The sequence below is a fragment of the Dipteris shenzhenensis genome, chromosome 15 (assembly GCF_047967505.1).
Source record: "Dipteris shenzhenensis isolate YYH24624 ecotype China chromosome 15, Dip_SZ_1.0, whole genome shotgun sequence".
Classification (NCBI taxonomy): domain Eukaryota; kingdom Viridiplantae; phylum Streptophyta; class Polypodiopsida; order Gleicheniales; family Dipteridaceae; genus Dipteris; species Dipteris shenzhenensis.
This window is the reverse complement of record NC_141610.1, coordinates 38,385,566-38,398,947: the sequence shown is the minus strand read 5'-3', so window position 1 is coordinate 38,398,947 and position 13,382 is coordinate 38,385,566. Positions and strand designations below refer to the sequence as shown.

General features: G+C 39.3%; 1 protein-coding gene and 1 pseudogene across 1 annotated transcript; both read left to right on the top strand.

Annotated features, from left to right (window-relative positions):
• The first annotated feature begins 860 nt into the window (after positions 1-860).
• LOC147893776 (uncharacterized) lies at positions 861-1,592 on the top strand. The gene is made up of 3 exons (XM_087386354.1): positions 861-869; positions 947-1,425; positions 1,511-1,592. The coding sequence occupies exons 1-3, from the start codon at positions 861-863 to the stop codon at positions 1,590-1,592; spliced, it is 570 nt and encodes a 189-aa protein (XP_087242480.1).
• Positions 1,593-1,600: 8 nt separating this feature from the next.
• LOC147893775 (uncharacterized) lies at positions 1,601-3,117 on the top strand (annotated as a pseudogene).
• Positions 3,118-13,382: the final 10,265 nt, after the last annotated feature.

Below are 13,382 nucleotides of genomic sequence, written 5' to 3'. Positions count from 1 at the left end.
CTACAACACTTCTGGATGGTGTTTCACAAGAGGTGACAGATGAAATTGAACAATCATGGGATTCTTGTTGGAGGGATGTAAATGCAGAATTTGAGGCACAGATTGTTGATGATGCTGATTGGTCATTTTTGTCTCGAAAGATGTTTTTTGTGTGGGAGGGAATCACCGTACTGTTGCATGGATGTCTCTAATTGAAGAGAAATTCAAGACATCAAAGGCATGGCATATTCGAGTTTTAGCAAGTTTTATTACTCCAGAGAAACCTTTTTTCGAACTTTTAAGGGTTTTGTGAACAATTCTTAATATGTTTGAAGCTATATATTTTTTATTTTTCAGCCTTAATGTAACAACAATTATTAAAACAAATCTCAAGGATTATTTGTACAACACGAAGACAATGTGTTCGTGTGATGAGAATGAGTACTTATCACTTTTTTCTGAGGAAGAAAAAAAGACACTTGAAAAGCATAGGGCAAATGAAAGCAGTAAAGGATCAAGTACTTGGTATTCTTTGACATCTCTGATTCTAGGGAGAATGGTATTTGCGGTAAGTTTCATACCATTTGTCATGGATGTCTTTTGAATTAGAACCAACTAATTCATTGTACTCATTCATTTCTTTGGAATATATTTTAGCCACTATACAAGCAAGATTATGAGGCAAAGCTAAAGGAACTTCAGCCAAATTTGAGTGTTGCTGATATGGAGAAAGCACTTAAAAGTATTCGAAAGGATGTGAATCTCAAGTATGGTCGAAAAATGATCAAGGTATGGTTAATTTAATGATTCTTAACATAAAGTTGATTTTTTAAAGTGTTCAAGTGTTTTTTGAGATTGATCATATGATGTTTGTTTAGAAAATGATCAAGGTGTGGGATATGCATGTATTGTATAATTAAAAAAAATATGGTTGAGTGTGACGATTACATGTATTATTTATATGTAGATTATGTCTATTGTCAAACCAACAAATGGTGAAGATTGGTTTAATATCTTGTGGAGCCTCCCATTTGATGATAAATCATCCATTGTCACATTGGAAAAGTTGTATAAGTTCATCTCCATTGCAAAAGTCTCAAAGGAGACACAACTAGCAACCCTTAGAATCTTAGGGTCAGATTCAAATTTGAGAACAAGTTATGGGATGCCAAAAGCTGATAGAGAATTCATGAAGTGGATGGCGAAAGAGGCATGGATGGATCAGTTGCTTTGTGAATCTGAGAGGTTACTCTCTCAGGTCTTGGTTGCTAGTCAACAAGCTAGCTTTGTGCTTCCTCAAGATCCTACGTTGAGAGAGTATTTTGGGGAAAGACAAGCAATGAATAGACTTGAACTTTATGAAGATTTAAAGGATTCAATGACTGTTGCTACAGCTGCAACAGGACAAATGGAGATGACGAGGGCATCTCGACGATTGGTATTTAGGTAAGCAATACATGTTTTTTTCTTTTCAATTAAAAATCCATCCTTAAGTATTTCACTTTTGTACTGAGACTCTTATTGTATGCAGATTCTTGCAATCCTTAAAAGCTGTTGGTAAGATTGAAAAATTGTTGCCCATATGTCGAGTATGGACAAATTTCAGGACTTAAAATTCTATATGTACTCTCCAAACATGATAGAAAAAGAAGGGAAGCAAGTGCTCTCTGAGTGGGAGAGAAAGAACTGCCCGTGGTGGCTCAATATGAAAAAAGGATGTTGCATCAAGGAGGAGGTAGAGCTGTACACACTGCATAAAAAGGGAGAGATGGGTTCATCAAGCTCAAATTCAGTCCACGAGGATGATGCAGTCATTGAGGTTCAAAAAACACTTGAGAAGATGACTAAAAAGGACAAGGATTCAAGTATGGAACTAAAGAAGGGTGGTAGGCCACCAAAAAATTCTGGTACTAATAATGGTAAGTTCTCTTGATCTTTTTTCAAGCTGTTATTTGTTTGTGTAACATATGTTGTTATCGCTTTGTGTCTTTATATATGTGGTGTGGGTACAGATGTGCAAGTACTGCAGTCTATACCCATTTTAAAAGGATGTAAATGGAAAGATAGGTCTGTCCGCTTTTTGTACATTCCATTGACCTCTCTAACTTTGAATCGGAGTGGCACATGTGATGCTTCACATTGCAAGGTTTGATGCTATGATTATGTCGAGTTTGGGAAGCAATTGTCTGTCTCAAACTTCACACAAGCCTATATAGACATGAAGGAATACTTTGTGGGTCTTGGAGGTGAAAGAAAAACAAGAAATGGTAAGAGTGTTGCTTGGGCTGCAGATTTTGTCATTCTTGATCTGCCTACACAGCTAGAAGCTCTTGGAGTAGAGGATTCCACATCTCCATCTTGGAATTTATTAACAGAGGACCATGTACGCTACTCCTTGCTAGTAGCGGCCATAGCTGTTTTAGATTCTGGCTGGATCCTAGTTATGTGTGCTCCTCATGTTCTTCATTTGGTTGAGCATTATGCTAGGATTTGTAGATTGGAGTTTGCATGTCGAATGTACATGCAATGCTTGGATGCATATTGTACAATCAAAGTTGGTGGTATTGATCATAAGGTGAGACAATTGTCTTACAATGACCTGTTGAAAGAATTTATGCTCTTGTATAATGAAATGGCTTGTAATAAGTGTAAGTTTAATTCTTTTCTTGTCTTTAGGTGGATGTTGTGGTTTTATGCCTTCTTCATCGGGTTGGTATGTCTTGTGTTTGTAATCCTGGAAATGCTTCCATGGTTGGTACCAAATTGGGCATTGCTTTTGGAAGTAGTTTGTTTCATCATTATTTACCAACAAGTGAGCAGACTATAAAACATGGAGAGAGTATTCCATGGAGAGGTGCATTGGAGAAGGCTCCATGCATGATGTTGTGCTTCTTGGAGTTCTTGTGTCCAATTTTTGGACATGTGGTGGACTTAGGCGCTGGGATTGGTTCTATGCAAAAAGCATGCGTGCATTCTGGGAGAGCATGCTTATCTATTGAGAATGATCCTGACATTTGCAATTCTATATTGCAACCATTTTTGGATGGACAGAAAGGAAAGGGAAATGTGTTAAGCAACTATGGGACTCTAAATGATTCTGAAGATGTGGAAATGGTTGTTAATCTTCCAGACAACTAGTAAGTATGTTACTCTCATGTTTTATCTTTTTAAACCTATTTGTTGGAGAATATTATTATCAATGAGGCATTGATATTGATTGATCTATTTTAGCTTTTTACCTTCTTATGTAGGTACTATGGCTGAGATGATGTGTAATGACATTGCATTCAATGCCCCCATCAAAGAGAGAAGGCATCATCGCAATATCTATGTGGATGACATCAGTAGAGAAGATTGAGTCTAGTGATTTGACATGAGTTTTTCCCTTCAAGCAATTCATTTTTCTTGTGATGCCCTAGTATTGAACATGCATAACTTTTGTGGTGTCTTGCACCTATTTCATTTACTAGAGATGTAGTAATCATATTGAAGAACTATTAGTACATCATGTGAGTACCCACCATGAATATTAATTATTCAATTTTGAGCATGTTGGTTTCATAAAACTTTTTCTATTTGCTAGAGATGTGATTGATCCTTAAAGTATCTCCTTGATGCAACTAATAAATGTTTCGGCATAGATGCATGCAAATTTGCACCCTAAATTCTTCACCATGTGACTTGCAATCATTTCATCGATAAATCACTATCTATCATGATAGTATGAATGATGGATGATATAGGTGGAGGGTGTTGAAATGAAGTAGACATGAAAAGTAGTTTTGTGAATAAAGGGATCTTATAAGCTATAAATACTATTGGAAAGAAATGTAATTAAATGTATATAGCATCTTTGTGGGGTAGTTTTATGACTAAAGGGTGTGATGTTAGCGGCATCTTTGTGGGGTAGAAATGTATATAGTATCTTCTTGGGGTAGTTTTATGACTAAATGGTGTGTGATGTTATGATAAAATTGTCTACGAAATCACAATATAGGCCATGCATAGAAAAATGTGCTCAGACCAAGACGCTCAGAGAAAAGACGTACCCCCTCCCCTGTGCCTCTATTGTTGTTGCTCTGTCCCTCTCCTTCTCCCTCTTTTGTGCCTCTGTTGGAGCTATTCTGTCCCTCCTTATCCCTCTCCTCTGCCTCTGTTGCTGCTACTTTGTCCCTCTCCTTCTCCCTCTTTTGTGCCTCTGTTGGAGCTGCATTGCCTTGTGTAGAAGTCCCATTCTTGCTGTTGCAACCTCTGCAAGCATGGTGAGGAGAAAGGCTACAAGACCACGCAATGTTGTGACCTCTTGTGTCTTCCACAACACCAAAAATGCATTGGATGAGTGGATCCCTTGCACCTACAGCTTAAATGACTGGATAGTGATGAAACAATCGACCAAAGGTCCACATAAACTTCCCAAGAGCAAGAGAGGTGACATCTTGCATGAGTGGAAGGGGCGCATCTTGAAGTTCAAGTTTGGGAAGAAAGGATGGCTCGCAAAAGTGCAACATGTTTACATGGGAAAAGATATGTGGCTTCCTCCATCATTCAATCAATCTAGGATACCATCACACTGTGAGCCTTTCTATCTATGTACCTTTTTCACCTGTAAGTATAATGAGTCCATTTGGAAATTTTGTGTTTGGTTTCTAAGAGCTCTTATTCATGGTGGCAGATGTTTTCCCTTCGGACCTCGAGGAGTGGGAACTAGTTGAATCATTCATAGGCAAGTTCACTCTAGTGTGTTCTGGAGGCATGGCGAGGAAGAAAGTGACACAAGCTGGCAATATTGTGAGCTCTAGTGTGTTGTGGAGGCATGGTCGGGAACAAAGTGACCAAAGTGGCCAAAGATGGCAATATTGTGAGCTCTAGTGTGTTCTAGAGGGATGGTCAAGAAGAAAGTGATAGAAGTTGACAATATTGTAAGCTCTAGTGTGTTCTAGAACATGAAAAATGCATTGGATGACTTGAACTTAGAGATTGACTAACTAGATAGTCATGGAAGGTTTTGCCAAGGGTCCACATAAGCTTCCCAAGAGGAAGGATGTATTTCTTAGACTATGTGCCTTCCTTGCCTATCTTCTTTACAAGATCCTTTTAGTCATGGAATCTTGATATAACTGACAATGGACTGTTTGTAAGTTATGTGCAGGAATACCTTTTAGTCATGGAAAACAAAATGTATATTCCTTCAACTTTACTTGAAATGGTGAAATAGCAGGCAAGAATCTAGAGAAATGCATGAAAATGTCCATTTTATCCCTCGTGCAACATCAAACAATGTGTTTGACTAGTACAAGCTCTCCATAAATTGTAGGTTGGGCATTTTGGAATTTGCATAGGTTTTCTTCATGACTTGGAGGACATTAAAAGCATTGATGAATTTTATTTTGATGGTTTTATTGTGTGGTTTCGTGTCCAAAGTTTTCAAGTAATATGTATAAAGTTTTCATGCCTAAAGTTTTCATGTCTAAAGTTTACAATTTATACCTATTTGCCTTGCTTGCATCATTAAAGGAGACAATGTCATGACGGTAAGCATCCTATGTATTGATTTATATTTTATGGTCTTTTAATGTAATGTGCTTTGTTAGGTTTACTAATGTAATGATTGTTGAATTGATGCAGGAGGCATTTGAGATCTCTCATTGGTGCACTATATTAGTTGAGCAGGAGGATACGTTGTGGTCTTCCACATCCAATTTTTACAATGGCCTACTTAACTACTAAAGTGCATCAAAGTATTGACAGCTTGATCATTATGATTCACATCACATGGCTTCCCCTATTGCATTGTATCCCATTGGCAATGGTGTAAAAAACTTTGTGCCCGGCTACCCTAAGAAGAGAGCCTTAATGGTATTAGTATTAGGATCTTACTTGGGGATTTCAAAAGTCTCTTTTTTCTATGTATTAGAGGTAGCAAAGAGGAGGTATAGGCTATGAAGAGTCTTTGTATTTGAATGGAGGATTATAATACAAAGAGGTAGCAAAGAGGAGGTATAGGCTATGAAGAGTCTTTGTATTTGAATGGAGAATGTGATAAAATGTACATTTTATCACATTCTCTTCCTTGCAAGATACCATGTCATGAGCAATAATTTTGATTGAGTCATGGTTGGAATTTTGAATGTGTTGTTAATTCAATATAAGGTAATGTTGCCTTGAATTGTAGAGTATTGAATACACCACCTCCAAGTTTGTTGTGTAGAGAGGTGAACCTTTTAGATGCAAACTTGTCCCTTTTCCTTCATTTTATGACCCCCTCAACTTGTGATTGATTTTTGAAGGTCTTCTACATTGAATTTGAACATTCGGCATAGACCATATTTTTGTAGTCAAATATCATAGAGCTACTCATGCTCTCGATTTTGAACTTAAAAATTTTGCAATCAGAGTTATAGCGCAAAAGTTATAGCTATTTTACTATTCTCTTCATATTCCATGCAATTAAGTTCTATTACTTGTATATATAGACCCCATGATGTCCCGACCAACTTTGCCTTCTCTGATTTGCTGAAAATTGACATTGAAATGGCCAAAGTTGTCAAATTTCTTCATCTACCCCTTCAAAATCTATATTTCTTCATAGAAAATCATGAAATGCATCAATCCTTTACAAGGTGATGTAGGAAAATCTCAAATTTTGGTTTTTAAACACTCCATCTAATCAATGTGGTGCCATGGTCAAATCCCTTCTACATATGTATTGGAATGGCCAAACTTGGCAAACAACATTTTATTGACTTGTAAGTTACATCAAAATGTGATATGACTTTTGTGTGCAAGGTTTTTAAACACTCCATCTAATCAATGTGGTGCCATGGTCAAATCCCTTCTACATATATATTGGAATGGTCAAACTTGGCAAACAACATTTTATTGACTTGTAAGTTACATCAAAATGTGATATAACTTTTGTGTGCAAGTTGATCTAAATAAAGATGCAATATTAAAAACAACAGATAATTAAAATAGACATAACAAAAGACTCACCATTTGGCCATAGATACATGAAATTTTTTTGCTTTAGATAGAAGAATATTATTAGAAATAGGTGTTTGTATTTCAAATTGTATCACAAAGAGGCTTCATAGCCTATTTCTCTTCTTCTTCAACTCTAATACACCAATAATAAGGTCTTTGAATCCTCAAATAAGTCCTTAGAAAGACCGCTATGCTATTTGGAATCTCACATTCAACTCGTAAGTTCTTATAATCTCATGTACAACACATTGGAATGGATCACGTAGGTTGCCTTGGGTCAATACTGTGAATTCTCCATGCCTTCTTGTTCCAAATGGATAGATTCTCCATTCCTGCTTGCTACTACACACATGAAGAAACATCATTTTAGAAATTTAAATTTAAATAGATGTAATGCAGCATGTGAATTCTTCTTCTTCAATAAACTTTTGGACTTCAAGACATACATTAGTAGCATCACAAGCTCCAGGCATCTCGTTTGCATCACCATTCCCTTCAAGTCCTGCATCACCTCCAAAACAACTTGCTCATGCATGACTTTGTGTCTTTCGATATGAACAGTCCATATCATCCATGCCCACCATTCTCATATCATCCTCCACGAAGGTCCTGAAAGAACAACTAAGCGAACCTTAGCAAAAGCAATGCACCACTGTGGATAATCCAAAGTAAGAAATTACATTGAAACACTACGAAATTAACATTTTATCTCATATTCTCCTCTTTAGAGCACATATTGAGGTTCAAGATGCTTCTTTTCTTGAAAAAAACAATCATGGATCACATATTGATCCTGCAACTGTAAAGTCACATAGTAACATGGGAGATCTCCTCAAATGGTGCCATCAATAGTCGCAGAGTTTACAGAGACTGTGATAGGCCATGATAGAAGATAGGTGATGTTTGAGGAGGGATGAGAAAGACCATGAATGATTACAAGGGAGGAGAAGCAAGTGGAGGACTAGGTATGAGGATGAAGGCAGACGAATACACATGAGTAGGAGGAGTAGAAGCAATAGGAGCAAGGATGTTTTTATCGAAGCTATGCCTATATATTAATATAAAATCTTGGCGAAAGTTTTCAAGCTCATTTTTTTAGTTTCACAATATTGGTAGAATGTAGTACTTTTTTATATTTTGAATTTTGAATTTTGAAGGAAAAAATGTAAATCCTGGCGAAACTTTAATTTTTTTTGCAAAAAAGTTTCAAATCTTGGCGAATGTTTCAAACGTTTATTTTTATTAGGGCATACAAACTTTCAAAGCCAATATAACATTTTAGTTTATTAACGAAACTAACTTGAAAAAATCATCCATGAATAGGAGCAGGCGTGAGCATGAGGAGTCAAGAGGAGCTTGCATGAGTAGGAGGAAGGAGGAGTAGGCATGAGCATGAGGGAAGATGAGAATGGATGAGCATGAGGGAGGAGGAGGAGCAGGAAAAAGCAGCAGGGGGGGGAGGAGGGAGGAGGAGGAAAAAGCAGCAGGGGGAGGAGGAGGATGCATGTGGGAGGAGGGAGGAGGAGGCGTGTGGAGAAAGGGAGGAGGAGGGGGGGAGGGAGGAGCGAGGCAATGGGAGGGAGGAGGAGGAGGAGGAGAGAGAGGGAATTCAAATTCGAAATTTGAAATTTTGACTTTGGGAAAAGTGCCCCCTCCTTGGTGTAAGAGGTGTAAGAGGTGGCCCCCTCCTAGGTGTAAGAGGTGTAAGAGGTGGGATGAGGGTGGGATCAACTGGGCTTAACCCACCTAGGTAGGGGGGGTTAGGACTCCCTTGGACCCCACAAGAGGACTTGCATTAGGCCTAATCCATTTCTTAACCCATTCCTTATGAGGCCCTTTTGAGACCCCATTTCTCCCCTAATGATTTCACGGGCGGTGTAGATAGCCACCATGGTTGCTCCATGTGTTGAACATGCACTGAGCTAGGTGTGTTTCAATGGAGACTTAGTTTTTTAGCTACAGGATTGATGTGTTCTTAAAGGTGAGCTTTTAACTAAAACCTAAAATGGTTATGTGCAAAACTAGGTGGAAGCCAACACTTAAATTAATAAGTGGTCTAATTTCCTTTAAAATGGACATGTAGCCATTTGTGGATAAAAGGCTACATATGTGGAATCTTGGAGTATCAAATATGGAATTAGAAACTATGTTTGAAATATACTTTGTGAGAGATAAAACACATTTTGGTTCTTTTCATTAAAATAGTGGAATATAAAATTTCAACCCCTTTTAAATTTGGTGGGGATGAGTTTATTTGTAATATGTACTTTAGTCTGAACATGCATGGTATTCTATAGAAGAACTTATTTTCCTCTGAGGAAAAATAAATGGGCTATGTTCTTGTGTGAAGAAGAGACTCCATGAAAGAATATGAACATGTCAATGTATGTTTTCATCCCTATGTCGGGAATTTTTGAAAAGTAGCATTCATGATCACATGCTTGTGTGCATTTTATTCCGAAGCTTTGGATTACTTTGCAATTTTGCCATGTGTGGATCACACAAGCCATCTTCATTAAAAGCAACAAAAGGTATAAGTACATCTATAAGATACCAATCTTTTTGGGGGGGAAAGTTTCGGCACATATGTCAAGAAACCTTTAAAGAATGACCATTAGCTAATTTGACATTGTATGGTGCCGTTATTCCAAACAATTTCATAGAGAATGATATCCTTTTATGGAAGGGTATCCAAGAAACATAAAAACAAAGACCATGTACATCTTTGTAAATTGAAATGTGGTATAACTTACTCCCTTAATTGTAGTTAGGGATTTTGAAAACTACTCCAAGTATAGAAGTTGAATGTGTCACATAATCTAAAATCCCATATGGGACATTTTAGCTTCATTTAGACTTTCCCTATGGTCAAATGACTCTATAGCTTACGATTCGTTTTATGACGCCTCGCCTCTATGATACAACATCACTTAAAGCATGAAACTCATAAAGCTTAACTATTGCGCTTCCATCTAAAATATACATTTGAGATAATTCTCTCAAAGGGTTCACTAAGAAACATTCAACAATAAATAAAATAACCCTCTCAAAAAGAGAAAAAATAAAAAGAACCTTTCAACATACTCATTCAATAATAAGGTGTTTTTGGCCTGCCCTCCGGGTAGCCTTAGCAATCGTTCTAATTTTGTAAAGCCGAAATTCTTGAATTGTTTGAAATATGAAAACCCTTGAATTTTCATTGGCTCCTCGATGGAGGCTTTATTGCCTGGACACTTAGTTTCAAAGTTTGATCCTATTTTTGGCGTGGAAGGCTATAGTGATGGTTTGACTCTTCATAAAGGAAAACTTCATATTTTTCAAATGCCTTAAATCTTGTATTGTTATTGGCTACTTCAGACCTTGCAGAGTATTTATGAGTTAGGCCCATCCAATTTTAATTCTGAGTAGCGTTCACTGGCAGTAGCTGGCAGATTTCCTCCTAAATTTGGAGAGTGATGGACAGCTATGAGCACCTTCCTCCTCGCCTTGGCAACAGTTGTTGCACACGATACCTGTTTCTTCTCGAAACCATTGCTGCAGCTTCTATCCAAGATACTCGAATACTTCTTATAGATTTTATTCCTCCTTCAAGGGCAAGCTCAGTCCCTCCCAGCTCCTCCACTTCACCCTCGTCAACCTCGCCTGGGCTGTCCAAGGCTTGCTGACCTATTGTTGGTCTTCTCCAACCGAATCCCCTCCTAGACCTGCACCTCCCCTCTTGGTTCTCCCTCCTCTCCCTCTACTCCATGGCCTTCTCTCTTAGCCAGTCCACTGTCTTCGAGTGGGAGCTCTTTTCTGATGACGACTGCAAGGTGGGCTTTGTGCAATCTATTTTCTTTGCGAGAGCACTGCGTCTGTTCTCACTATATCTGAGCTTTTCTACTTAAGGAGGCTGTGCTAGCTGTTTTGAGTCCCTCTTCAAGCAGGCGGTAGTGTTTTTGGCAACGTCTCCAACTCCTCTCTTGGTCGTAAGGGCGTTCCAGCTCTCTACTACTCCTTCAATGGCATCTTCAATTTCCCTCCTCTCCCAACTATTAGGTATTTTCTTCTCCAGAGTGGCGTTAGCCTCTCTTCCTTCATCCTCACAACAAAGCTTGCCGGACCATTTATAAGGTCCGTGGTCGGCATGTTAGCGTTTTTGTACGTCTTCTCCACCGGCATCATGTTGTTGTTCGCTCTCACCTACTTGGCTGCCTCTTGGAGATATTTCCACATCACCATTTCAGGTCCAACTGTTCCTTATTGTGTCCTCATTTTGCCATTCATGACCGTATCCCCCCGCTGTTATCAGTGCGAGGCAGGGTTCTAAAGTCCATAGCAGAAGGGAATGGGAGAACCATAGTGGCAGGACAGCGAGCAGAGAGAGAGATGCTAAAACATATTTGGCACTTAGCTTGTCTGACGAGTCTCCATCGCGGAAAGATTTCTTGCGACTATAAGCCTTTGCCTGGCCTTCTTACTGGTTTCGTCACAGCTCTCCTTTGCAGATGACGATCTGCTCTTGGTGTGCAATCATCCAAAATTCAACAGCAAAGCCAAATTAGCGTTAAATGAGTTATTGATTTCTAGAAGGAGAAGAAAGCGTAGTAGTAGAAGAAGCACCTTTTTCATCTGCAACAGACGGGGGAGGAAGCAGTGGCTGAAAGATGCGAATGCACATGGAAGAAGTGGAATGCATTCCGCTTCAATTGTCGCTGCTTGCCTAAGCTCCTTGGCTTCGATTGTTGCTGTTTGCCTATGCGTAAAAGAACGCATCACCTAACATAACGCTCTTTCGTAAATCATACGTGGTTCCTTCTCTTGGACAGCTATCTAATCTACTGCTGTTTTGAATCAACTACAAGGCTCTCATACTATGGGCGTAGCTCATTGCTCCAACTTTGTATATCGCTTGTGGACCCATACTTGGGAGTGCTGCTCGCTACCACTCGAAAGGCAAAGTGCCCAAGGCGTTTCCCAAGCAATGCATTTGCAATAGATACAACCAATTTTCTGTTCGATAACACGTACTTCAGGAATGTTAATCTCACTGGTAGCATCATATCTTTACGTGAGCGTTTTTTTCTAAATGTGATGCGAAAATCCCTAGATTCGGAGTTGGCAGGCTTGAGGGTCATTTTGTCTTCCGTTTGCCATGCTGTCGATAGTAACATGTAGCATAACCTAGCACTTTCTTCTCTTTCGACCAGCCATTTTGTCTCACGTTGGAGTATTCAGACTTATCGAACCAATTGATGACTTGGAACTCAAGTGGAGTGTTTGAGGAGGCATTGGCAATGGCAGGCTCGCCTGGTAGTGCACCATTAAAGGGAAAAGGCTTTGGAAATCTGAAGGCAATTGTTCTATATGGACTTGGATGAGATTTTTGGGAGCCTAAGGGCCTTAGCACATGGATGGGGCTAGCATGGGTTTAGGATGGGAATATTTTTGTCATTATTACTCCCATCCTACACCAAGTGGTCTAGGATGGATTTAGAATGGGAGTAGCCACTTTTTTCCCCATCTTGGACCATGGCCTCTAGACCCTGGTAGCCAAAATGGATTCCCCTTTTTTAGGGATTCAAAAACATGGAAGGATGACATGTGTCCTTGTCCCCACAAGGTCCCCACCTTTTAAACACATGAAATGATGCCATGTGTCCTTCCTCCTAAACCCATACCTAGTTCTTTAGCACATGGTGGGATGGGAATAGGATAGAAATATGCATGGGACCACTTGGGACCACCTTTTCCCATTCCCATCCTATTTCTTCCCATGTGCTAAGCCCCTAAGTGAGGATGAACAAGGTTCTCGGGATGCAAGTGGAGGATCGAAAAAATCTCACAAATGGGAGAGCAAAAATTGCAAATTAGAGAAACTAATTCTTCAGCAAATCATTTTCGCCCCTGCTTGATGCATATCCACTTCTTGCTATTGGCTTCCCCTCCTTTCCTTCCTACCTCACTTTGCTGCTAGGGAGATCATCCACGAGTGGAAGAGGAAATTGTGTTATGGGAGGAGAGCGATCTGGACTGGAGAAGGGAGGGAAGGTATTGGAGAAAGGAGAAGGAAGAGGGCAGGTAGGGAGGGGGGAGCAATGCGGAATGATAATGGTTGGCTATGGCATATGAAGGAAGGAAAACAAGACAATGAACTAAAGCCTTTGCAAATCTCTACATGGTCTCATCTCCTACAACTTCTCTCATCCCTCCAATTGTGTTCCCTCTCCAACAATTCCCTCAATTTCTCGAATCTCCTCTGATGGCTCCTCTTGCTCTCCAACCTTCTAGAGTCCCTCCTCAACTTGAAAGTCCTAAACGTGGCCTACAATCGGAGTCTTAGGCTTTGGGTTGTTCCTCTCTTGCAAGGCAAGCCATTTGAATGATACCAGCCCGTTGAATGATAAAGAATGATATCATTCACCTTGTTAAATACCACT

Excerpts from the sequence above, each read along its gene's own strand:
- LOC147893776 (XM_087386354.1), top strand. Across the intron at positions 1,426-1,510 it reads TCTCGACGATTGGTATTTAG|ATTCTTGCAATCCTTAAAAG; the intron begins GTAAGCAATACA and ends TATTGTATGCAG.